A 27,429-nucleotide genomic window follows, 5' to 3' on the forward strand; every position below is an offset into this window, starting at 1 on the left:
TGGCATCCTGCATTCTGTTAATTCCATATGCAAGACTGCATATGAGGAAACTACAGTGTTATCTAAAAAGTGTTTGGACTCAACATTGCCACAGCCTGGAATCATTAATTTCACTCATTCCCTGCCTGCAACAGGAGTTTCGATGGTTGGGACAGGCCTGTCACCACAACCAGGGGCAGCCATTCACTTTACCCACAGCCAGGCAAACGCTAACAAACAGATGCATCAGATTATGCCTGGAGGGCCCACATGGCAGGAAAATGCATTCAGGGCACATGGCCCGCAAACCAAAGGCACCTTCACATCAATAAAAAAGCGATGCTAGCTGTACAAAATGCCCCGACAGCCTTCAAGGACCTACTTCATCCAGGACAGCTGCTGATAAAGACGGACAACACCACAGTCATGTGGTACATAAACAAGCAGGGGGGCACACATTCCTACCCCCTCTGCAGACAAGCCATGATTTTGTGGAACACAGCATTGACTTACCAAGTACACCTGCAAGCACAATTCCTGCCAGGAAAAACAAATACTCTGGCAGACGAACTAAGCAGAAACCTCATGGATCCTCACGAGTGAAAACTAGATCCACAAATCTTCAACATGATAATAAGGAAATGGGGATGCCCAGAAATAGATATCATTGCCTCCCCTCACAACTGCCAACTTCAGAGATTCTGCACAAGGACTCATCACAAACAAGCGTGGAAAGTGGATGCTTTGTCATTCATCTGGAACAACCTTACAGTATATGCCTTTCCTCCACTGCCTCTCCTCCCCAAGGTACTCCTAAAGGTCAGACAAGAGAAGCCACAAATTATACTGATTGCCCCGGATTGGCCACGCCAACACTGGTACCTAATCCTAAGGAGCTTGTCTCAAGGCCCAGCATGGACATTGCCTCAAATTACTCATTTACTGACCCAACAAAACAATCAGATCCTGCACAGCCAACTCAAAACCCTAAATCTAGCTGCATGGCAGATGGTGTAACCATTCAGAATACACCTCTCTCTCTAAAGCGGTTATGGATGTTATTTTGGAGGCCAGGAGGCCCAGCACCAGAAAATCTTATGCAGAAAAATGGAAGAGATTCTGTGCTTGGAACCAGGCACAAGGAATTGACACGCTTGTTCCAAATATTCCTCAGATTTTACAATATCTAACTGAGATGCTGGACAAAGGCCTATCGTTCTCATCAATTAAGATTCATGCCTCTGCCATTTCAGCTCATTACAATACGGACCCACCTATTATTTCACATCCATTGCTTAGGCAGTACCTCAGGGGGGCCAAAAACATAAGACCTCCAAGGAGAGCACCAATACCTGCATGGGACCTCAATTTTGTCTTGGAAAAACTCACACTGCCTCCTTTTGAGCCAGCCAGTACAGCTGAAATTAAATTCTTATCATGGAAAACAGCTCTGCTCCTAGCAATAACTTCAGCAAGAAGAGTCTCAGAGTTACAGGCATTAATGGCTGTGGAGCCTTTTATTGTCTTATATCCGGACAGGGTTTCTCTAAGGACACACCCAACATGTATGTCTAAAGTAGTGTCCAGTGTGGCTCTTAACCAAATCATTCATTTGCCTACTTTTTACCCAAACCCACAGAATAAAGGGGGAGAGCCTTCTGCATTCTTTGGACATGCACAGACAGCTACGCTTCTTCTTGGACAAAACTAAGGCTTTCAGAAAGACTGAGCAAATTTAAGTGGCATATGCTGCAGGGTCACAAGGAAAGGCTATCAAAGCAGACTATTTCAAAATGGATAGGACACTGCATTAGTTTCTGCTATTCACAACATGGCAAATCGGTGCCTAAGGGAATTAGACCTCATTCTACCAAGGCAGCAGCCACCTCAGCAGCCTTCCTCAGAGGAGTACCAACCAAGGATATTTTAGAGGCTGCAACTTGGACTTCAGTGCACACTTTTACTAAGCACTACCACTTACCTCTTTACTCTAAATCCAGAGCAGGCTTTGCCATTGCAGTTCTGCAGGGCCTTATAGCCACTCCTAATTCTATTTAGACCCAGCTGCCCAACCTCAGCTTTGGGATTCGACCCAAGTGTGATGACTGCAACAGTGAAACACGATGAACATAGTACAGTTGTGTACCTGCCATGAATGTAAATGTTCGAGTGTATTCACTGTTGCAGTCCAGGTTACCCACCCACCATCCCCCTTTCTTTTCTGGGACTTATCTGTACTTCTCTATTCTATACAACCTATGTGGTGTATTTGCTTGTAGATGAAGGTATTGTTTATTTTAGTGCATGCTTTTATAAGCAATGTTTTTTAGCCTACCCTTTTGGGGGCACCTGACATCTGGGGCAAGAAAAACTGAAGAAAATGGCGTTGGCTGCAACTTTTGTACCCCTGGTGCACTGGCGTCAGGGAAGAGGCAACAGCAACCGATGTCGGGCCAGGACTTTGAAATTCAGGCCGACTGCGGGTAGCCTGCCAGCAGGATAACCCAAGTGTAATGACTGCAACAGTGAATACACTCTAACATCTACATTTATGGTAGGTACACAACTGTACTTTACCTTCCCTCCAGCCCCCTGACTTCTTTTGGCTATACCTCTATTCTTGTTTTCTTTTGGCTAAACCTCTATTCTTGTTTACTATGCTTAAAGCTTTTTGGTGTATTTGCTTTTTGGATGGTGGTGTAACCTTCTATATATACAATTGCTTCCCCATTAATTATGGGAGCACCCAACATCTGGGGCAAGAAAAACTGATGTAATGGCGTCGGCTGTATGATTTATACCCATGACTACCTGACGTCATGGAAGATGAGACAGCAACCGACGCAGGACCCAAGACTTTGATAATCAGGCCCACTGAGGGCTACTGCAAGCAGATAACCCAAATGTGATGACTGCAACAGTGAATACACTCTGAACAGGTACATTTATGGTAAGTGTACACAACTGTACTTTCCATAGACACAGTAGTCTCTGGAATACATACCTCTCTCTCCAGCAGGACCCATGTCTGTCACAGGCAAGGTTCAACTCTTTAAAATGAGTAATTCTGGTGCTGTTTGTTTTGTGGATATGCAGGAAGTCCATCAGAGTGGGATTTGACAATGGCCCTGTATGCCAGGCATAGATCTCCTCTCAAAAGCCTGTAGGAGACAGAATACAGAGATGGAGCTTTGAGGCGGTCTGCATAGGACATTTTACTTGTGCCCTGTATTCTTGTAGTGAGGAACCTCTGTGGACATTCGTTGTTGGATATACCTGGTTAGGTACATACCAAAGGGGGCATTGTACTTAATGACGGGTCTGATGAATGCCAAATACAGTAGAACAATGACTTCCTTGGACTTAGATGCCATATCTTTGTTTATAAGTTGTGCACTATAGAATGATTTCCTCACCGATGTAGACACATGCTGGTCAAAGTCTAAATTACTATTTGTGTCTCCCCATGTCCCTGACTGCTGGGTCAACTCTAAAGGGTGTGTTGTCAATATAATAGTTACCAGGGATGGATGACTTCCCAAAGGATACTATTACACATTTCTTGGCATTTAGTTTGTCCATGGCTCTGACACCAGTTGTTTGTCTGTCAGCCACTCCTGGAGAACATTTGTGTCAGTGTGAGATTCAGTGACAAGCTTCTAATTTGTAATCTGCAAATTTAGTCAGCCAGAGACCACTGACATTGGCCTTGACTTCTGATAAGTAAATACCAAAAAGGAGTGGTCCAAGGACTGATTCCTGAGGGACTCCACTTGTGACTGGCCTCTTTGTAAAGGTGGACTTCCCAATTCTGTCTGAGCTAGTTGGCTATCCATTGGGTGACATATGGGTTTGTACCGAACCTCTTGAGTTTGTCAACAATGCCTGAGTTGGGGTATTGTCTCATATGCCTTGGCCAGGTCAAGGTAGGCAGTGTGAACAATTTTGCCCTCATCCATTGCTTTGGTGACCTTCTCAAAGAAGTCCACCAGGTTGACAAGGCATGATCTCCCCTTGACAAAACCAAACTGGGTTGGGTCCCACTGTCTTGAGGTTTAGTACATCTCTCTCGATCAATTCCATGATAATTCTTTCCATGGCTTTACATATGACTAGTGAGACTTATGGGTTTGTAGTTACCAGGGTCTGTAGGTGGCCCACCTTTGTGCAGAGGGATGACTGTTGCCTTTCTGCATTAATGAGGCACGAAACCTGTATGGAGGATACAGTTAAATAGCAATTCCAGAGGCCCTGATAAGTCATATTTCATGCTGTGTAGAAGGAATCCTGGGATATTGTCTGGGCCCATTGATGCGGTGTTCTTGGTCTTAGAGAATGCATTAAGGACCTGTTCCCTGGTGATAATAGGGGGAGTTATATTTGATATTTCCTGATGGATGGTTGAGGGGATAGAGGGATACAGTTGGAGCTGAATTTTATCAGCCAGCAGGTTTGCTATGTCTTCTGGCTCAGTATAGGTGGCTCCATTTACAATGAGCTCTATACACAGTTTTATATTGCATTTGAGGTTGTGGACATAGCTAAAGATTGCTTTGTGGTTGTCCTTGGCCTGGGAGGCCAAACTTACCTCAAATTTGGCTTTAGTAGACTTTATTTGCCCTCTGAGTTGTTTAGTTTGATGAAAGTGCTTTTATCCTGCTGGGTGCTGCAGCTCCTAATTTTTGCCATGATTTTCTTCCTCCTGTTATACATCCGATTGATTTTGTGATTCCACCAGGGTGGCTTGTTTTTTGAGTTAGTTTGTTACTTCCTGGAGGATACAGTTGCCTCTATGTAGCTAACATGCTTGTACAGTGTTTTTGTTAACAGTTCTGCATAGACAGCAGTGTTCTCAGGGTTTATGGGGTCTTGAAGTTTTGCCAGGATCTTACTTAATAGCAGGAGGTTAGCCTTGGAATAGTTCCTGAATATTCCAGGTTTAGCTGGAAGTCCAGGGTTTATTTCTACTTCAAAGGAGACCATTTTGTGGTCTGACCTTACCAGGGAAGGATTACATTAGGGCGTGTGCAGCACTCTCCCAGGTTAGGAAAGGACCAGTTCCAGTATGGTTGTACCCCTGGTTGATGTATTGATTACCTGGTCCAGGCGGTTTGATTACCTGGTCCAGGCGATTTGTGTTTACAAAATCCAGGAATCTCTGTGCCTGTACGTTTGGTGTCTGTATAGGATTCCCAGTTAATAGTGGCGTAGTCACGTGTTGCATGGTTAGTGTTTCTAAGAAGTTTAAATACCATGGTATGGGTTTCCTGGTCATAGAGGGGGACCTATAGCTTGCAAGGAAGTGATATTGGATTTTGCCTCTGGTGATTTGAACATGGAGTAGTTCAAGTGCATAGTACTGTTCGACCAGTCTTGGAGTATATTTATCTTTGATGTGCATAACGACACCTCCACCTTTAGTCCCTGCCTGTGAAGTCGCTGGCCTAACTGTGTGGAAGGCATTATAACCTGACGCTGTAGGTGTGCTCTCCGCGGATTTAAACCATGTCTTAGAGACCGCACAGTTAGCATTCTCTATGGTAAACGGAGCTTTTAGGGAATGGAGTTTTTTGTTTGGACTCCTAGCATTGAGCAGTAGTACCTTCAGATTTTCTTGGTTTTGATTTATGTCGGTAGATCTAAAGGTATTACTGCTCAGTATGTATGTATGTGTCTTTTGGCTTTTCCCGGTTAGGGATCGCCACAGCGGAACTCCGGTCCGCTAATGATTGGCAGTTCATTTTTACATGCCGAGTTGCCAGCCCTGACGCACAACCTTCAATGAAGGTATGCCCATTCATGCATGTCTCAACACAGAAGACATCATTACTGCTCAGTGCTAGGAGTCTAAACAAAATACCTCCACTCCCTAGAAGCTCTCTTTAGCCTAGAGAATGTTGATGGTGACCGCATTGTCTGATAAATAGATTCTCTGAGTGTACCACCTCTGAGCAAATCTAAGCCGGATGACTCTCAGACTCGTAGTGTTGTTGTTTGATCCCAGGTGTTGGAGTTGATTTGGTATTAGACAACTTGGATGTTCTTCATGTTTCACTGTTGCAGTCATTACATTTGGGTAATCTGCTGGCAGGTTGCCCTCAGTCGGCCAGAATTCCAAAGTCTTGGGTCTTGTGTCAGTTGCTGTCTCCTCTTCCATGACGTCAGGTAGTCAGGGGAATAAAACATGCCGCAGATGCCATCTTTCTTGCCGCACACTGCCCGAAGCAGAAGCATTTTGCAAGTGCCGGTCGGCCGACTCCTGAAATATTCGAGTTTGAGTTTCACAACCGAAGTCTTCACTACAGCTAAGTACTCCAATGGGGAAACTTTTTTCTTGCTTTTTACCGATGTCAGAAAAAGTTAATAATTGTATTACTTATGGGAAGCAAATATCTCAAGGATTTCCATTTATACTGTATTCCTTGCCTATGCCCTGATCACAACGTGCCTGGCTGTCAGTTCTGTGCTAGATTTAACCAACGCACTATTAAGCGTCAGTATATTTTTGCATCAAAATATTTTGCAAACAGATTTAAATACCCAGAAATGTTGTCGGATAGCAATCCGACTACCGGAGTGTATAAAAAATGCAAAGAAAAGGACGGAGAAAGGCAGTTGAGATCCAAAACCAATGACAAAGCTTCTCCTAAGCCAGTCGCCGGTACTCAGTGAGGCGCTTTCGCAGCCCCTGATACCCGCTACCTTCAAGTCGCAGGCCTCTACCGACACCCATGTGGAGTCCGGCATGCCACAAGATACTCAAGGTATTGGACCGATGGATGTATCTCCCTCGGATGGGTCCAGAGCCGCTGAGCAGGCACTGGCTTCTGAGGGTGTATTCAGACCTCAACATTTGTATATCAAACCAACAACAGCTGTAAAACCAAAGAAAAAAGCAACTTCTAAAACTAAAAAAACTGATGCATGAGCCACGTGCACAGGCCTCTACGCCTAAAAAAACAGATCAAAATGGCTGAAGACCTTATTACCTTGATCAGGGGTACCCATCCCCCTCCTGATAAGAGGCCTAGGCAAGGCACTGATTATGAATCTTCAGATCAAGTTTCTATTTCTTCCGATTCCTCTTCTGATCAGGAATTATCTATACCTCCCTATGAGGATTCTGATGCTGAGGAGTCTGTTCCGTCTGCATCTCTTCCTGGGGATTATTCATTTGGAGAAACCTTGCATACTTTGAGGGAGCATTTTAACTGGTAGAGTCTAGACTTCTCAGAATAAAAAAAAAAAAAAAAACATACTCCGGGATTTCCTTCTCCCTCAGCACAGGCCCTTAGCCATTCCCCCTGTTTTAGACATTGTGGATGATGTGTTTTTGGAGTCAAGCTTGACCCCTGACTCCTTGTCTGTAGCTCCCAGTAAGCCTGACAGATATTACAGGGTCTGTGACTCGCATACATTTTTATTTAGTAACCCTGCTGCTGGTCTGGAAACTATTTCACAGGGTCCAAATGGAGTTAAGGCCTCAACAGCAAAAAATCCTACCCCCTCTGACAGAGATTCAGGGGCACTGGACCGATGGTGAAAAAAGGTTTATACATCTGCAACCTTGGCAATCGGGGCCTTAAACTGTCAATTTCATATGCTTAAGTACCAACAACATGTTATGGGGTTGCTGAAACAGAAAATTATGTTGATTTCAGAAAGTGCAGAAAATAAAGAATTGCAGGAATTATTGCATGCAGCTGAACAAGTTGGAAAGCATACTTTGCAATGTGGTTTTGATTCCTCAGAGGAGGCCTGCAGGGCCGCAGTTACTGGATCTGTGATTAGGAGGCATGCCTGGTTAAAGGAACAAAATTTGCCTGATCATGTTAAAGCTATATTGGTAGATGCTCCTTTACAGCATGATTCTCTGTTTGGTATTAAGGCCGAAGAGGTTTTAAAGAAAATGGAAGACAAAGCTAAGTCTATGCAAACTGTTAGATTTCTTACAAGTGCAGAGGAGATAAAGCGCAAACCTACAGAAAACAATCCCAATGACTTCCCTCTGCCTACACCAAGCACTTATCTTTTGGCAGCACCCATAGTGGGAAAATTAGCACTTTTTGCTCAAAATTGGCAGTTGTTAACCCAGGACAAGTGGGTACTACACATCGTATCACAGGGATACAGATTCCATTTCCACACTCTGATAGTGGCAAATGGTTGGCCAGATCTGCCAAAAAATCAGTGGGCAGAGGCACAAACAGGTTACGTCCCTCATGGATATCGGGGCCATTCAAACAGTACCAGAACAGGAAAAAGGACAAGGTTTTTACTCAAGACTGTTCTTGGTACCCAGAAAGGACAAGGCCTGGCGGCCAATACTGGATTTATCGATTTTGAACACATACCTGCACATTCCAAAACTCAAAATGCTGACTTTGCAGCAGCTTCTGCCCATGCTGGGCAAGAATTCCTGGCTGGTGACTTTAGACCTAAAAGAGGCATACCTGCATGTCCCAGTAAGGCAGTCGTGCAGAAGATACCTCCGTTTCAAGGCTGGCTTAATGCATTACCAATTCTCTGCACTCCCTTTGGCTTATCTACTGCACCCAGGGTCTTTACAAAGTGCCTGGCACCAGTTATTGCATTTTGCAGGCAAATAAGTATACAAATATATCCTTACTTGGACGACTCTTTCATTCAAGCAGAGAACTAGGACACACTTCTTCGACACCTGACGTTTGTGAAAAGGCTTCTAACATGCCTAGGGTACACAGTAAATGAAAAGAAATCACAACTGGTACCCTCTCAAAAGATAACATTCCTGGGTGCAAGCTTGAATACAACTGCCCAGATGGCTTATCTCACGCCAGACAAGCAAAAGGCAACTGACTACTTATTTCAAACTGATGGCAACAAAAACCCAGTCTTTTGCAAGACAAATTCTGCAGGCTCTGGGCTTCATGGTGTCCTGCATCCTACTTATTCCATATGCAGGATTGCATATGAGGAAACTTCAATGGTACCTAAAAAGTTTATGGAGTCAACATTCTCAGTCTGGAAACAATGATTCTTCTCATTCCCTGCCTGCAACAGTGTTTCTATGGTGGGCAAAGGCATGTCACCAAAACATTTGATGGCCATTCACTCTACCCCCTGCCAGCCAAACCATAACAGATGCATCAGGTTATGCTTGGGGGGGGGGGGGGGGGCATATGGCAGGAAGATGCATTCAGGGCATATTGTTGTAGATGCTAGCTGTTCAAAATGCCCTAACAGCCTTCAAGGACTTACTTCATCCAGGACAACTACTGATAAAGACGGACAACACCACAGTCATGTGGTATATAAACAAGCAAGGGGGCACACAGTCATACCCCCCTTTGCAGATTAGCCATGGCACTGTGGGACACAACTTTGACCTACGCAAATACACCTTCAAGCTCAATTCCTGCCAGGAGAACAAAACACGCTGGCAGACGATTTAAGCAGAAACCTTATGGATCCTCACAAGTGAAAACTAAATCCACAAGTCTTCAGCATGATAACAGAGGAAATGGGGGCGCCCAGACATAGATCTATTTGCCTCTCCTGAAAATTATCAATTGAAAAGATACTGCACAACAAGGACTTATCACAGACTAGCATGGAAAGTGGACGCCCTATCCTTCAGTTGGAAAAACCTATCAGTTTATGCCTTTCCTTCTCTGTCTCTTCTCCCCAAGGTCCTACTAGAAGGCAGACAAGGGAAAACAAAGATGATACTAATTGCCCCGGACTGGCCCTGCCAATACTGGTACCCAGTCCTAAGGAACTTGTCTCAATACCCAGCTTGGACCTTGCTTCAAAGGCTACAACTACAGTCCCAGCAAAAAATCAGATCCTGCACAATCAGCTACAGACTCTGAACCTGACAGCATGGCTGATCATGTAGTCATACAAACAACACCTCTCAGTAAACCTGTGATGGATGTCATTTTGTAAGCCTGAAGGCCTAGTACTAGAAAATCTTATGCTAACAAATGCAAGAGATTCTGTGCTTGGAGTCAAGCGCAAGGAACTGATACAGCAGAACCAAATATTCCTCAGAGATTGCAATACTTATCTGAGATGCTTGACAAAGGCCTATCTTTCGCATCATTTAAAATCCATGCCCCTGCCATTTCGGCTCATTACAATAGACAGCCACCAATCTTTTTTCATCTTTTACTAAAGCAGTATCTTAGAGGGGCCAAAAATTTAAGGCCTCCTAGAAGAACACCATTGCCTGCATGGGACCTCAATTATGTGTTGGAAAAGCTCACCCTGCTTTAATTTGAACCAGCTGCTACTGCTGATATAAAGTTCTTATCATGGAAAACAGCTCTGCTACTAGCAATTACTTCAGCAAGAAGAGTTTCAGAGCTACAGGCCCTCCTAGCTATAGAGCCTTTTTATCATATTTTACCCAGACAGGGTATCTCTGAGAACAAATCCTACTTTTATGCCTAAGGTGGTTTCCAGTGTGGCTCTTAACCAAACAATTTATCTGCCAACCTTTTATCCAAATCCGCATAACAAGGGGGAGAGGATTCTGCATTCCTTGGATGTACACAGACAGCTAAGATTCTACTTAAGCAGGACTATGGCTCTAAGAAAAACTGAGCCATTACTAGTGACATATGCTGCAGGATCGGAAGGCAAGGCTATTTCAAAGCAGACTGTTTCAAAGTGGATAAGCAACTGCATCTGTTTCTGCTACTTACACCATGGTAAACCTGTGCCCAAGGGCATTAGGTCTCAATCCACCAGAGCTGCAGCTACTTCAGCAGCCTTTCTAAGGGGAGTAACAACCAAAGACATTCTAGAGGCTGCTACTTTGAGTTCTGTTCACACTGTTACAAAGCATTATCATTTGCCTCTCTACTCTAAATCCAGGGCAGGCTTTACCACTGCAGTTGTTTGTGTTGCACTGCTGCAGTCATTACACTTGGGTTATCCTGGCGTCGGGTGGTCCCGTAGTTTGCCAGAGTTCCAAAGTCTTGGTTGCTATCACTTCTTCCCTGATGTCAGTGCGCCAGGGGTATTTAAGATGCATCCGACGCCATTTTCTTCAGTCTTTCTTGCCGCGCAGTGCCCGAAGCAAAAGCAGTTCGCTAGTGCCGGTCAGCCGACTCTTGAGATTTTCGAAGTCGAATTTCAGATCCGAAGTCTTCAATAAAGCTAAGTACCCCGCTGGGGAAACTTTTTTCTTGCTTCAGACCGATGTCACAAAAAGTTAATTGTATTTCTTGTGGGAAGCAAATACCTCATAAGGACTTCCACTCTTACTGTATTCCATGCCTAGGCCCTGATCACAACTTCACTAGTCGGTTTTGTGCTAGATTTAACAAACGCACTATAAAAAGACGTTTTGATTTTGCTTTGCACTACTTTGGCTGAAGGTTCAATGATACTATGCCGTCAGATCAACTGACTACCTCAATACCGAAAAAAAACGCAAAGACAAGGATAAAGACAGGCATCCGAGGTCCAAAACCGACAACAAAACCTCTTCTAGGCCAGTTGCCTGTTTGCCTGTTCTCAGTGAGGCGCTTTCGCAGCCCCTGACACCCACTACCTCAGAGCCACAGGCCGCTTCCGACTCCCACGTGGAGACAACTAGGCCTCTGGAAACTCAAGGTATTGGGCCTAAGGAAACTAATCCCTCAGATGTGTACGGAGCCACTGAGCAGGCATCGGCTTCTGAGGGTGTTTTCAGACCTTCCCAACTTACCACTAAAACAGCCAAAACAAAGGTACCATTAAAGACAAAGAAACAAGTACAGCTTTCTCCTAGACAGTCCTCCATGCCTAAGAAACAGATGCTTAAAATGGCCGAAGACCTCATTACTCTAATCAGGAGTTCCCATCCCCCTCCTGAGAAAAGGCCTAGGCAGGATACAGACTATGATTCCTCTGATCAGGTTTCCATTTCCTCTGATTCGTCTTCAGACCATGGATACTCTCTACCCCCCTATGAGGACTCTGATGCTGAAGAATCTATCCCTTCAGCCTCTCATCCTGAGGATTATTCTTTTGGGAAAACTTTACATACCATGAGGGAGCATTTCCATTGGGAAAGTCAGGATTACTCAGAATCCAAGAAAAAGCTCAGGGATTTCCTTTTATTGCCTCAGCACAGGCCGCTGGCTATTTCGCCTGTGCTAGACATTGTGGATGATGTGTTCTCTGAATCCAGCTTATCTCCTGATTCTTTGCCCCCTGCTCCCGCCAAGCCCGATAGGTATTATAGAGTCCCTGACTCTCGCAAGTTTCTTTACAAAAACCCTTCTGCTGATCCAGAAACTATTTCCTAGGGTCCAAAAGGGGTTGAGGCTTTCATTGCAAAAAATCCAGTACCTTCTGACAGAGATTCCAGAGCTTTGGATAGATGGGGGAAGAAAGTATACACTTCTGCAACTTTAGCAGTAAGAGCTTTAAATTGCCAGTTTCACATGCTTAAGTACCAACAATATTTAATGGCTCAGTTAAAACACAAAATGCTTGCAAGCTCAGAAGCTCCTGATTGTAAAGAAATGCAGGATTTATTGCATGCAGTTGAACAGGTGGGAAAACATACTCTGTATTGTGGTTTTGATTCTTTAGAGGCCTCTTGTAGAGCCGCAGTTGCAGGTTCTGTGATTCGAAGACATGCTTGGTTAAAAGAAGAGTTTACCTGATCATGTTAAGGCAAAATTATTGGATGCTCCTTTACAGCATGATACCTTGTTTGGTGTTAAGGCAGAAGAATCTATGCAAACAGTCAAGGATTTCTTACAGGTACCGCCACCTCGGTTTAGCAGAAATTGGCCAACAAATAATTGGTCCTTTCCAGTGTCAGGCCACAGAGAGGCAGATACAGACACCCAAGAGGCAGATCTCAACCCCAAGGCTCAAACAGACAACGACAGTGGGGGCACATCAACCCCAAAAGGAGGTGAGGACAAGTCTCAACGTTACAGGAAACGGTCACAATGACTTTCCCCTTACGCCAAGCACGTCCCTTTTGGAAGCCCCCTTATGGGGAAAACTAGTACTTTTTTCTCAAAACTGGCAAACAATCACCCAAGACAAGTGGGTTCTGAATATTGTGTCTCTAGGTTACAGGTTTCACTTTCATACTTTACCAAGGCTAAAAGGAATGCCAGATGTACCACAAAATCAATGGGCAGAGGCACAGAAACAAATTTCAGCCCTCATGGACATGACCTATTCAAAAAGTACCACAACAGGAACAAGGACAGGGATTTTACTCAAGACTCTTCCTGGCCCCAGAAAGGACCAAGCCTGGAGGCCCATACTCGACCTTTCAATTCTGAATACTTACCTGGATATTCCAAAATTCAAAATGTTGACATTACAGCAGCTTCTACCCATGCTGGGCAAGAAGGCTTGGCTTGTTACCCTGGACCTCAGAGGCATACCTGCATGTCCCTATCAGACAAAATTGCAGAAGATACCTCAGATTTAAAGCTGGTACAATGCACTACCAATTCTCTGCACTGCCCTTTGGCTTATCTACTGCGCCCAGGGTCTTCACAAAGTGCCTGGCACCAGTAATTGCATTTTGCAGACAAAAAGGAATTCAAATATATCCATACCTGGATGACTGCCTCATTCAAGCAGAGACAAAGGACATTCTTCTACAGCATCTGGCGTTTGTAAAAAGGTTGCTAATTTTTCTAGGGTACACAGTAAACGAAAAGAAGTCAAAACTAGTGCCCTCGCAACAGATTATATTCTTGGGTGCCAGCTTAAATACAACAGCCCAGATGGCTTACCTCACGCCAGGCAAGTGCAACTAACTCAGTATTTTCAATTGCTGGCAAGAAAGTCCCATCTCACTGCAAGAAAAATTCTACAGGCCCTGGGATTCATGGCATCCTGCATACTACTAATACCATATGCCAGACGCATATGAGGAAATTGCAATGGTACCTAAAAGTGTTTGGACTCAACACTCTCACAGTTTAGAAGCAGTAATACCAATGATTCCCTGCCTACAACAGGAGTTTCGATGGTGGGCACAGGCATGTCACCTAAACAAGGGTCAGCCTTTTACCCAACCCACAGCCAGGCAAACTCTAACAACAGATGCTTCTGATTACGCCTGGGCAGCACACATGGCAGGAAAATGCAGTCAGGGCAAGTGGACCACAGACCAGATGCATCTTCACATCAATCGAAAAGAGACGGCTGTTCAAAATGCCCTAACAGCTTTCAAGGACCTTCTGCATCCAGGACAATTATTACTAAAGACAGACAACACCACAGTAATGTGGTACATAAACAAGCAAGGGGGCACTAATTCTTATCCCCTATGCAGGCAAGCCATGACCTTGTGGAACACAGCTCTAACGTATCAAGTTCAGCTGCAAGCACAATTCCTGCCAGGAAAAAGAAATACTCTGGCAGACGATCTAAGCAGAAATATTATGGACCCTCACGAATGGAAATTGAATCCAAAAATCTTCAGCATGGTAACGCAAAAATGGGGATGCCCAGACATAGATCTTTTTGCCTCCCCACTGAATTGCCAACTACAAATATTCTGCACAAGGACTTATCACAAACAAGCATGGAAAGTGGATGCTCTCTTGTTCAGCTGGAAAAACCTAAAAGTTTGTCTTCCCGCCACTGCCTCTCCTTTTAAAGGTACTTCTAAAAGCCAGACAAGAAAAACCACAGATGATCCTGATTGCTCTAGACTGGCCACGCTAGCACTGGTACCCTATCTTAAGGAACTTGGCTCAAGGACCACCATGGATTTTGCCTCAAATTCCACACTTTCTGACTCAACAAAACAATCCGATCCTGCACGGTCAGCTTAAAACCCTAAACCTGGCTGCATGGCAGATACATTAGTCAAACAGGCAACACCTGTCTCTAAAGCTTTTATGGATGTCATTTTGGAGGCCAGGAGGCCTAGCACCAGGAAAGCTTACTCAGAAAAATGGAAGAGATTCTGCGCCTGGAACCAAGCTCAAAACCTTGACCCTCTTGTTCCAAACATTCCTCAGATTTTACAATACTTAACTGAGATGCTGGACAGAGGCCTATCCTTCTCATAAATTGATCCAGGCCTCTGCCATTTCAGCACATTACAACACGGATCCTCCTTTATTCTCTCATCCCCTGCTAAAGCAATGCCTCAGAGGGGCTAAAGACATAAGACCGCCCTGGAGAGCACCAACACCGACTTGGGACCTCAATTTGATTTTGGAAAAACTGACCCTACCACCTTTTGAGCTAGCCAATACAGCTGATCTAAAATTTTTATCATGGAAAACAGCTCTGCTCCTGGCAGTAACGTCAGCATGAAGAGTCTCAGAGCTGCAGGCATTAATGGCAGTGTAACCTTTTATAATTTTTCATCAGGACAGGGTTTCTTTAAGGACAAACCCTACCTTTATGCCAAACTTAATATCTAGTGTGGCTCTTAACCAAACCATCCATTTGCCAACTTTTTATCCAAACACCCAGAGTAAAAGGGAGAAACTTCTGCATTCTTAGGACATACACGGGCAGCTATGCTTCTACTTGGACTAAACAAAAGCTTTCAGGAAAACTGAGCAACTGTTTGTAGCATATGCTGCAGAATCGCAGGGCAGGGCTATCTCAAAGCAGACTATATCCAAATGGATAAGACACTGTATTCGTTACTGCTATACACAGCATGGAAAATCAGTCCCAAATACCATTAGGCCACATTCCACTAGGGCAACAGCCTTTCTCAGAGGAGTACCTACCAAGGAAAGTTTGGAGGCTGCAACTTGGAGTTCAATGCACACCTTTACCAAGAATTACCACCTGCCTCTTTACTCTAAATCCAGAGCAGGATTTGCCACTGCAGTTCTGCAGGGCCTCATAGCCAATCCTAACTCTTTACAGACCAGCCACCCAACCTTAGCTTTGGGATTCTACCCAAGTGTTATGACTGCAGCGGTGTAACATGATTAACATAATTCAGTTTTATACCTACCATAAATGTAGATGTTCGAGTGTTCACACTGCTGCTGTCCAGGTTACCCTCCCTCCATCCCCTCTGAACTAGCTGGTCTCTATCCAAGGAAAGACTGAACTGTAGTGTGTTACAGAAGGCCTAGCAAGTCGGTAGAGATTGTCCAAATGGTTGGCTTGCTGTATTATCTTCTGCCATGAGGAATTTTATAGCCCTGTATTAGAATGGTTGGCTTGCTGTATTATCTTCTGCCATGAGGAATTTTATAGGCCTGTATTAGAATGGTTGGCTTGCTGTATTACGTTTTGCCATGAGGAATTTTAAGGGCCTGTATTAGAATGGTTGGCTTGCTGCATTACCTTCTGCCATGAGGAATTTTATAGGCCTGTATTAGAATGGTTGGCTTGCTGCATTACCTTCTGCCATGAGGAATTTTATAGCCCTGTATTAGAATGGTTGGCTTGCTGTATTACGTTTTGCCATGAGGAATTTTATAGGCCTGTATTAGAATGGTTGGCTTGCTGTATTACGTTTTGCCATGAGGAATTTTATAGCCCTGTATTAGAATGGTTGGCTTGCTGCATTACCTTCTGCCATGAGGAATTTTATAGCCCTGTATTTGAATGGTTGGCTTGCTGCATTACCTTCTGCCATGAGGAATTTTATAGGCCTGTATTAGAATGGTTGGCTTGCTGTATTACCTTCTGCCATGAGGAATTTTATAGGCCTGTATTAGAATGGTTGGCTTGCTGTATTACCTTTTGCCATGAGGAATTCTATAGCCCTGTATTAGAATGGTTGGCTTGCTGTATTACGTTTTGCCATGAGGAATTTTAAGGGCCTGTATTAGAATGGTTGGCTTGCTGCATTACCTTCTGCCATGAGGAATTTTATAGGCCTGTATTAGAATGGTTGGCTTGCTGCATTACCTTCTGCCATGAGGAATTTTATAGCCCTGTATTAGAATGGTTGGCTTGCTGTATTACGTTTTGCCATGAGGAATTTTATAGGCCTGTATTAGAATGGTTGGCTTGCTGTATTACGTTTTGCCATGAGGAATTTTATAGCCCTGTATTAGAATGGTTGGCTTGCTGTATTACGTTTTGCCATGAGGAATTTTATAGCCCTGTATTAGAATGGTTGGCTTGCTGCATTACCTTCTGCCATGAGGAATTTTATAGGCCTGTATTAGAATGGTTGGCTTGCTGTATTACCTTCTGCCATGAGGAATTTTATAGGCCTGTATTAGAATGGTTGGCTTGCTGTATTACCTTCTGCCATGAGGAATTTTATAGGCCTGTATTAGAATGGTTGGCTTGCTGTATTACCTTCTGCCATGAGGAATTTTATAGCCCTGTATTAGAATGGTTGGCTTGCTGTATTACCTTCTGCCATGAGGAATTTTATAGGCCTGTATTAGAATGGTTGGCTTGCTGTATTACCTTCTGCCATGAGTAATTTTATAGGCCTGTATTAGAATGGTTGGCTTGCTGTATTACCTTTTGCCATGAGGAATTCTATAGCCCTGTATTAGAATGGTTGGCTTGCTGCATTACCTTCTGCCATGAGGAATTTTATAGGCCTGTATTAGAATGGTTGGCTTGCTGTATTACGTTTTGCCATGAGGAATTTTATAGCCCTGTATTAGAATGGTTGGCTTGCTGTATTACGTTTTGCCATGAGGAATTTTATAGGCCTGTATTAGAATGGTTGGCTTGCTGCATTACCTTCTGCCATGAGGAATTTTATAGCCCTGTATTAGAATGGTTGGCTTGCTGTATTACCTTCTGCCATGAGGAATTTTATAGCCCTGTATTAGAATGGTTGGCTTGCTGTATTACGTTTTGCCATGAGGAATTTTATAGGCCTGTATTAGAATGGTTGGCTTGCTGTATTACGTTTTGCCATGAGGAATTTTATAGGCCTGTATTAGAATGGTTGGCTTGCTGTATTACGTTTTGCCATGAGGAATTTTATAGGCCTGTATTAGAATGGTTGGCTTGCTGTATTACGTTTTGCCATGAGGAATTTTATAGGCCTGTATTAGAATGGTTGGCTTGCTGTATTACCTTCTGCCATGAGGAATTTTATAGCCCTGTATTAGAATGGTTGGCTTGCTGTATTACCTTCTGCCATGAGGAATTTTATAGCCCTGTATTAGAATGGTTGGCTTGCTGTATTACGTTTTGCCATGAGGAATTTTATAGGCCTGTATTAGAATGGTTGGCTTGCTGTATTACCTTCTGCCTTGAGGAATTTTATAGCCCTGTATTAGAATGGTTGGCTTGCTGTATTACGTTTTGCCATGAGGAATTTTATAGGCCTGTATTAGAATGGTTGGCTTGCTGTATTACGTTTTGCCATGAGGAATTTTATAGCCCTGTATTAGAATGGTTGGCTTGCTGTATTACCTTCTGCCATGAGGAATTTTATAGCCCTGTATTAGAATGGTTGGCTTGCTGTATTACGTTTTGCCATGAGGAATTTTATAGGCCTGTATTAGAAGACAAAATGACATTGTGTTGTAATAGAGCAGCGCAAAATGCAGCAGCATATGTAACATGGTGTAATCCTTAGTTGTACACCTTCACTAGGCACTGCTTCAAGGAAACACTCTCAGGTATGACAGGTTTATGTAACAAGGTGTAATCCATAGTCGTACACCTTCACTAGGCACTGCTTCAAGGAAACCCTCTCAGGTATGACAGGTTTTGGCACAGCTGTCTGCCACAAGAGACCCTTAGTTCCCACTACATTTGGTTATAGTTACTACTGCTTTGCATGCCGCCATAGTTTTTCAACTTGTTGCATAATTGTGTATATTGTACTTTTTAAAATGTTTATTTTACTCCTGGTGATTGCCAAGCTCCCTTCCATTTGCTCATGACTTCATTCCCTGGTACTCTGGTGAGATCCCAGTGGTTAGAGGCAGCCATAAAAGGTGGGCTGGCTTTTATTTCACATGACCTATGTGAATCTCCGTGGCAGCTTAACTATTCACTGCGCCTCTCTAATGGCACATACATCTGTACTCTGCTCAGATGTTCATCGTGTTTCACTGTTGCAGTCATTACACTTGGGTTATCCTGCTGGCAGGCTACCCGCAGTTGGCCTTAATTCCAAAGTCCTGGTCCGGCATCAGTTGCTGTCGCCTCTTCCCTGACGTCAGTGCACCAGGGGTATAAAAGAAGCAGCCGACACCATTTTCTTCAGTCTTTCTTGCCGAGCGGTGCCCGAAGCAAAAGCAGTTCGCAAGTGCTGGTCAGCCAACTCCTGAGATTTTCGAAATTGAATTTCATATCCGAAGTCTTCAATAAAGCCAAGTACCTCGTTGGGGAAACTTTTTCTTGATCCGGACCAATGTCAGTAAAAGTTAACAGTTGTATTTCTTGTGGGAAGCAAATACCTCATAAGGATTTTCATTCTTACTGTATTCCTTGCCAAGGCCCTGACCACGATGTTGCTAGTTGTCTGTTTTGCGCTAGATTCAACCAACGCACTATTAAGCATCTGTTCGATTTTGCTTTACACTACTTTGACCAAAGGTTTAACTGTATAATGCCATCGGAACACCCGACGACCGGAGTTTATGAAAAGCGCAAAGACAAAGAAAAGGACAGGCATCCGAGGACCAAAACTGATGAAGCCTCTTCTAGGCCAGTTGCTGGTTTGCCGGTGCTCAGTGAGGTGCTTTTGCGGACCCTGACACCCGCTACCTCAGAGCCACAGGCCACCTCCGACTCCCACATGGAGACAACTAGGACTCTGGAAACTCAAGGTTTTGGGCCTACGGAAACTATTCCCTCAGATGGGTCCGGAGCCGCTGAGCAGGCATCGGCTTCTGAGGGTGTTTTCAGACCTTCACAGCTTACTATTAAGACCACTTCAGTAGCCAAGGCAAAGTCCAAAACACCTTTAAAGACAAAGAAACAAGTACAGCATTCACCTGGACAGTCATCCATGCCAAAGAAACAGATGCTTAAAATGGCCGAGGACCTAATTACTCTGATCAGGGGTTCCCATCCCCCTCCTGATAAAAGGCCTAGGCAAGAAACTGACTATGATTCCTCTGACCAGGTTTCTATTTCCTCTGATTCCTCTTCAGAACAGGGATAGTCTCTTCCTCCCTATGACTACTCTGACGCTGAAGAATCTATCCCTTCAGCCTCTCCCGAGGATTACTCTTTTGGGGAAACCCTGCACACCTCAAGGGAGCATTTCCATTGGAAGAGCCAGGATTATTCAGAATCCAAGAACAGGCTCAGAGACTTTCTTTTACTGCCTCAGCACAGGCCCCTTGCTATTCCCCCTGTACTAGATATTGTTGATGTATTTTCTGAATCCAGTTTGTCTCCTGATTCTTTACCCCCTGCACCAGTTAAGCCAGATAGGTACTACAGGGTCCCAGATTCACATAAATTTCTTTATAAAAACCCTGCTGCTGACCCAGAAACAATTTCTCAGGGTCCCAAAGGGGTCAAGGCTTCAACTGCAAAAAACCCTGTTCCCTCTGATAGGGATTCTAGAGCACTGGACAGAAGGGGGAAAAAAGTTTACACCTCTGCTACTTTAGCTGTAAGGCTTTAAACTGCCAGTTTCACATGCTTAAATATCAACAATACCTAATGTCTTTGCTAAAACAGAAAATGCTTACAAGCTCAGAATGTTCTGAAATAAAGAAATGCAGGATTTATTGCATGTAGCTGAACAAGTGGGAAAGCATATTTTGCAATGTGGTTTTGATTCATTAGAGGCTTCTTGCAGAGCCGCAGTTAAAGGTTCTGTCATTCGAAGGCATGCTTGGTAAAAGAACAAAGTTTACCTGATCATGTTAAAGCAAAATTGTGGGATGCTCCATTACAACATGATACTTTGTTTGGTGTTAATGCAGAAGACGTGTTAAAGAAAATGGAGGATAAAGCAAAATCAATGCAGACAGTAAAGGATTTCTTACAGGTACAGCCACCCAGATTTAGCAGGAACTGGCCTTCTAAAAATTGGTCCTTTCCAGTGTCGGACAGGCCACAGAGGCAGATCTCAGCCCCAAGGCTCATACAGACCTAAGCAATGGGGCGCTTCAGCCCCCAAAGGTGGAGAAGACAAATCATAACCTTATAGGAAACAGTCCCAATGATTTTCCTCTACCAATGCCAAGCTCTTGCCTTTTGGAAGCTCCCTTAGGGGGAAAACGAGCACTTTTCTCTCAAAATTGGCACATGATCACCCAGGACAAATGGGTTCTGAATATTGTTTCCCAGGGTTACAGGTTCCATTTTCACACCCTACCAAGGTCAAAAGGTATGCCAGACCTGCCACACAATCAATGGGCAGATGCACAAAAACAAATTTCTGCTCTCATGGGCCTGAGGGCTATCCAAAAAGTACCACAGCAAGAGCAGGGACAAGGATTTTACTCGAGACTTTTCTTGGTACCCAGAAAGGACAAAGCTTGGAGACCAGTACTGGACCTGTCTACTCTAAATACTTTCCTGGACGTTCCAAAATTCAAAATGTTGACACTGTAGCAACTTCTACCCATGCTGGGCAAGAGGGCTTGGCTAGTTACCTTGGACCTCAGAGGCATCCCTGCATGTCCCAATCAGACAATCTTGCAGAAGATACCTCAGATTCATAGCTGGCCCAATGCATTACCAATTCAATGCACTGCCCTTTGGCTTATCTACTGCGCCCAGGGTCTTCACAAAATGCCTGGCACCAGTAATTGCATTTTGCAGACAAAAAGGAATTAAAATATATTCCTACTTGGATGACTGCTTTATTCAAGTGGACAACAAGGACTTTCTGCTAAAGCATCTGGCGTTTGTAAAAAGATTACTAATTTGCCTAGGGTACACAGTAAACGAAAATAAATCAAAACTAGTGCCCTCCCAAGAGATAATATTCCTGGGTGCAAGCTTAAATACAACTGCCCAGATGGCTTATCTCATGCCTGACAAACAAAGGCAACCGACTCATTACTTTCAAATGATGGCAACAAAGACCCAGCTACCTGCAAGAAAAATTCTGCAGGCTTTGGGCTTCATGGCATCCTGCTAATTCCATATGCAAGACTGCATATGCGGAAGCTACAATGGTATCTAAAAAGTGTTTGGAGTCAACATTGCCACAGCCTGGAAACAATAATTACTCTCATTCCCTGCCTGCAACAAGAGTTTCGATGGTGGGCACTGGCCTGTCACCACAAGGGACAACCTTTCACTTTACCCACAGCCAAGCAGACACTGAAAAACAGATGCATCGGACTATGCCTGGGGAACACACATGGCAGGAAAATGTATACAGGGCAAGTGGCCCACAGACCAAAAACATCTTCATATCAATCAAAAAGAGATGTTAGCTGTCCAGAATGCCCTGACAGCCTTCAAGGATCTACTACATCCAGGACAACTATTACTAAAGACGGACAATGCTACAGACATGTGGTACATAAACAAGGGAGCACACATTCCTACCCCCTCTGCAGGCATGCCATGACTTTGTGGAACACAGCACTGGCCTATCAAGTACATCTGCAGGCACAATTCCTGCCAGGAAAGAAAAATACTCTGGCAGACGAACTAAGCAGAAACCTCATGGACCCTCACGAGTGGAAACTAGATCCACAGGTCTTCAGCATGATAAGAAAGAAATGGGGATGCCCAGCCATAGATCTATTTGCCTCCCCTCCCCTCACAACTACAGAGATTCTGCACAAGGACTTATCACTCACAAGCATGGAAGGTGGATGCTCTATCATTCAGCTGGAATAGCCTAACAATTTATGCCTATCCACCACTACCTCTACTCCCCAAGGTACTCCTAAAAGTCAGACAAGAGAAGCCAAAAATGATTCTGATTGCCCCAGACTGGCCACGCCAGCACTGGTACCCAATCCTAAAGAACGTGTCTCAAGGGTCAGCCTGGACTTTACCTCAAATTCCTCATCTGCTGACCCAACAAAACAATCAGATCCTGCACAGCCAACTCAGAACCTTAAATCTGGCTGCATGGCGAATAATATAGCCACTCAGAACACACCTCTCTCTAAAGCAGTTATGGATGTCATTTTGGAAACCAGGAGGCCCAGCACCAGGAAATCTTATGCAGAAAAATGAAAGAGATTCTGTGCTTGGAACCAGGCACGAGGACTTGAACCGCTTGTTCCTAATATTCTTCAGTTTTTACAATACCTAACTGAGTTGCTGGACAAAGGCCTTTCCTTTTCATCGATTAAGATCATGTCTCTGCCATTTCAGCTCATTACAATACGGAACCCCCTATTTTCTCTCATCCACTACTAAGACAGTACCTCAGAGGGGGCAAAAAACATAAGACCCCCAAGGAGAGCACCAATACCAACATGGGACCTCAACTTTGTCTTGGAAAAGCTCGCACTGCTTCCTTTTGAGCCAGCCAGTACAGCTGAGATAAAATTCTTATGGAAAACTGCTCTGCTCCTAGCAATTACTTCAGAAAGAAGTCTCAGAGTTGTAGGCATTATTGGCAGTGGAACCTTTTATTATTTTTCATCCGGGCAGGGTTTATCTAAGGACAAACCCAACATTTATGCCAAAAGTAGTAGCCAGTCCAAACCATTCATTTACCAACATTTTATCCAAATTCCCAGAATAAAGGGGAGAGACTTCTGCACTCTTTGGACATACACAGGCAGCTACGCTTCTACTTGGACAAAACAAAAGCTTTCAGAAAAACTGGGCAACTTTTTGTGGCATACGCTGCAGGCTCACAAGGGAAGGCTATTTCAAAGCAGACTATTTCAAAATGGATAGGACACTTCATCCATTTCTGCTATACATAGCATGGCAAATCAGTGCCTAAGAATATTAGGCCACATTCTACCAGGTTAGCAGCCACATCAGCAGCCTTTCTCAGAGGAGTACCAACCAAGGAAATTATGGAGGCTGCAACTTGAGTTCAGTGCACACTTTTACCAAGCACTACCACTTACCTCTTTACTCTAAATCCAGAGCAGGCTTTGCCACTGCAGTTCTGCAGGGCCTCATAGCCTCTCCTAATTCTGTTTAGACCCAGCCGCCCAACCTCAGCTTTGGGATTCAACCCAAGTGTAATGACTGCAACAGTGAAACACGATTAACATAGTACAGTTGTGTACCTACCATAAATGTCGATGTTCGAGTGTATTCACTGTTGCAGTCCAGGTTACCCACCCACCCACCATCCCCCTTTCATTGCTAGGACTTACCTGTACTTCTCTATTCTATACAACCTATGTGGTGTATTTGCTTGTAGTGGAAGGTAATGTATGCGTTTTTATTTGCAAAATTTTAGCCTAACCTTTTGGGGGCACCTGATATCTGGGGCAAGAAAAACTGAAGAAAATGGCGTCGGCTGCTGCTTTTATACCCCTGGCACACTGATGTCAGGGAAGAGGCGACAGCAACCGATGCCGGGCCAGGACTTTGGAATTCAGGCCGACTGAGGGTAGCCTGCCAGCAGTATAACCCAAGTGTCATGACTGCAACAGCGAATACACTCTAGCATCTACATTTATGGTAGGTACACAACTGTACTTTTTGTGTGCACTTGTATCTCTGTTATACTGCATTACAACACTTTTGTCTTCACTATAAGCCAATCACACAGTAAGTCTGACTGCCTCCATCCTGCAGGGTAGATTTTTTTAAGAGCATGGGAGGAGGTGGTCAAGCATTCGGCTACTGTGCAGGGTCTTCTGAAGATCAGCTGTTAAGTGGAATCCAATCATACTTACTATCCCATGCCGATGGAGAAGGCTTGGACGTATGCTTATACCATTGTGGACTAATTATGATGTATCTTGGTAAATATTGTAAAGACCAAAATATTTCAAGCAAAATGCATAAAAAAGTTGTGTCTCACTTTCTGCAAAATTTGTGACAACTGAAGGGTTTTTTTTCATTTGCGATAGTTTGCTTGCCCTTTGTCTAGTGTATGAGCATATTCTTTACTACTCAAATTGGGAGTTTCAGCTTCTCTTTAGTACATAAATGTAAGTAACTTAATTGCTAGTTAACAATTTCGGCATAAAATGTGCTTTAAATTTAATTTCTGTAGGTCTCTGGAAAAAGTCGTGCTGTGTCTTCCAAAATACCACCTAGATTTGCAAAGAAACAAAACACCATGACCTTGGAACAGGGTGAAGCAGTGGTTTCAAACAGTAGCTTGGGAACAGAAATCTGGGAAACACATGGACAAGGTAAGCAAGCCATAAAAATATGCAGCGTTTGTAGTATTGTACAATAAATCACTGATGCGAATACAAAGTCCCTCATTTGGAGCTACTCCAAACTAGAAGCTTTTTTTGTTTGTGCACCACAGTATTTTGGAGAAGCTCCATTATCAATAGTATATTTAATTTGTTTGTTTGTTTTGTTGACACTGTTGGATTATGGACCTTTCAATTCTAAACACCTTCTTACAAGCACCCAAATTCAAGATGCTAACACTACAGCAGCTTCTTCCCATGTTGGGCAAGGAAGCATGGCTAGTAACGTTGGACCTCAAGGAGGCATACCTGCATGTCCCTATCAGACAAAGTTGCAGAAGATACCTCCGTTTCATTGCAGGTTCAACCCATTACCAATTCTCTGCACTGCCCTTTGGCTTATCTACTGCTCCCAGAGTCTTCACAAAATGCCTGGCACCAGTAATTGCATACTGTAGACAAAGAGGAATTCAAATATACCCATACATGGACGACTGCCTCATCCAAGCAGAAAGCAAGGACATTCTCTTACATCATCTGGCTTTTGTAAAACATTTATTAAATTGCCTGGGGTACACAGTAAACGAAAAGAAGTCAAAACTAGTACCCTCACAAATTATGACATTCCTGGGTGCCAGCTTGAATACAATGGCCCAGAAGGCTTATCTGATGCCAGACAAACAACTACAACTGACTCTATTTCAAAACAATGGCAACAAAGACCCAATTAACTGCAAGAAAAATTCTGCAGGCCTTGGGCTTCATGGCATCTTGCATACTACTAATACCATTTGCAAAGCTGCATATGAGGAAATTACAGTGGTACCTAAAAAGCGTATGGTCTCAACACAGCCACAGCTTGGACACAATGATATCTCTCATTCCCTGCCTACAAGAGGAGTTTCAATGGTGGTCACAGGCATGTCACCTCAACAAAGGTCAGCCTTTCACCTTGCCCCCAACCAGGCAAACTATCACAACAGATGCATCGGGCTACGCCTGGGGGACACACATGGCAGTTCAAGGCGTATGGACTGCAGATCAAAGGAATCTGCACATCAATCAAAAAGAGATGAAAAAGACTGCAGATCAAAAGAATCTTCACATCAATCAAAAAGAGATGCTAGCTGTACAGAAAGCTCTGACAGCCTTCAAGAATCTATTACATCCAGGACAACTTACCATAAAGACGGACAACACCACAGTAATGTGGTACATAAACAAACAAGGGGGTACTCACTCCTACCCTCTATGCAGGCAAGCAATGATCTTATGGAACGCAGCTCTGGCTTACCAAGTTCAGTTACAAGCTCAATTCCTGCCAGGAAAGAAGAATACATTGGCAGACGACCTCAGCAGAAACATCATGGATCCCCACGAATGGAAACTAGATCCACAAGTATTTACAATGATAACTCAAAAATGGGGCCTTCCAGACATAGACCTGGTTGCCAGTCCTCAAAACTACCAACTAACAACATTTTGTACAAGGACACTTCACCATCAAGCTTGGAAAGTGGACGCTCTCTCTTTCAGTTGGAAAAACCTGACAGTATATGCCTCCCCTCCATTGCCTCTCCTCACAAAGGTACTTCTGAAAGTCAAAAAGAAAAGACCACAACTGTTTCTCATAGCCCCAGACTGGCCATGCCAGCACTGGTACCCACTATTGAGGAACATGGCCCACTTTGGATATTACCACAAATTTCCCATTTGCTCACACAACAAAACAATCAGATTCTTCACAGCCAGCTCAAAACCTTAAATCTGGCTGCATGGCAAATCAACTAAGCATCCAGCCAGCTCCTCTTTCCCAAGCAGTTATGGATGTTATTCTGGAAGCTAGGAGGCCAAGCATCAGGAAGGCTTATTCGGACAAATGGAAAAGGTTTTGTGCCTGGAACCAAGCCAAAGGCCAAGACACAATTCATCCTCACATGCCTCACATTCTACAGTACTTAACTGAGATGTTGCACAAAGGACTTTCTTTCTCCTCCATTAAAATCCATGCTTCAGCTATTTCAGCCCACTACAACACTGATCTACCCTTATTTTCGCATCCACTTCTAAGGCAGTTCCTCAGAGGGGCAAAAAACATTAGGCCACCCAGGAGAGCACCTACACCAACATGGGACCTCAATTTTGTTCTGGAAAAATTAACGCTACCTCCCTTTGAACCAGCTTTCTCTGCAGATCTACAGTTGCTATCATGGAAGACTGCCTTGCTGCTAGCAATAACTTCAGCTAGAAGAGTCTCAGAGCTACAGGCACTAATGGCAGTGGAACCTTTCCTCAT

At 43.9% G+C, this 27,429-nt stretch overlaps 1 protein-coding gene across 1 annotated transcript in view; it reads left to right on the plus strand.

Annotated features, from left to right (window-relative positions):
- PRRC2B (proline rich coiled-coil 2B) overlaps positions 1 to 27,429 on the plus strand; it is a 3,584,159-nt gene that overhangs the window by 1,993,467 nt on the left and 1,563,263 nt on the right. Inside the window, exon 19 of the mRNA XM_044058194.1 lies at positions 24,983 to 25,124. Coding sequence (XP_043914129.1) covers positions 24,983 to 25,124 — 142 coding nt within the window. The remainder of the gene's footprint in view (positions 1 to 24,982; positions 25,125 to 27,429) is intronic.

This window comes from Protopterus annectens, chromosome 16.part0, assembly GCF_019279795.1.
Source record: "Protopterus annectens isolate FY-2018-M chromosome 16.part0, PAN1.0, whole genome shotgun sequence".
Taxonomy (NCBI): domain Eukaryota; kingdom Metazoa; phylum Chordata; order Ceratodontiformes; family Protopteridae; genus Protopterus; species Protopterus annectens.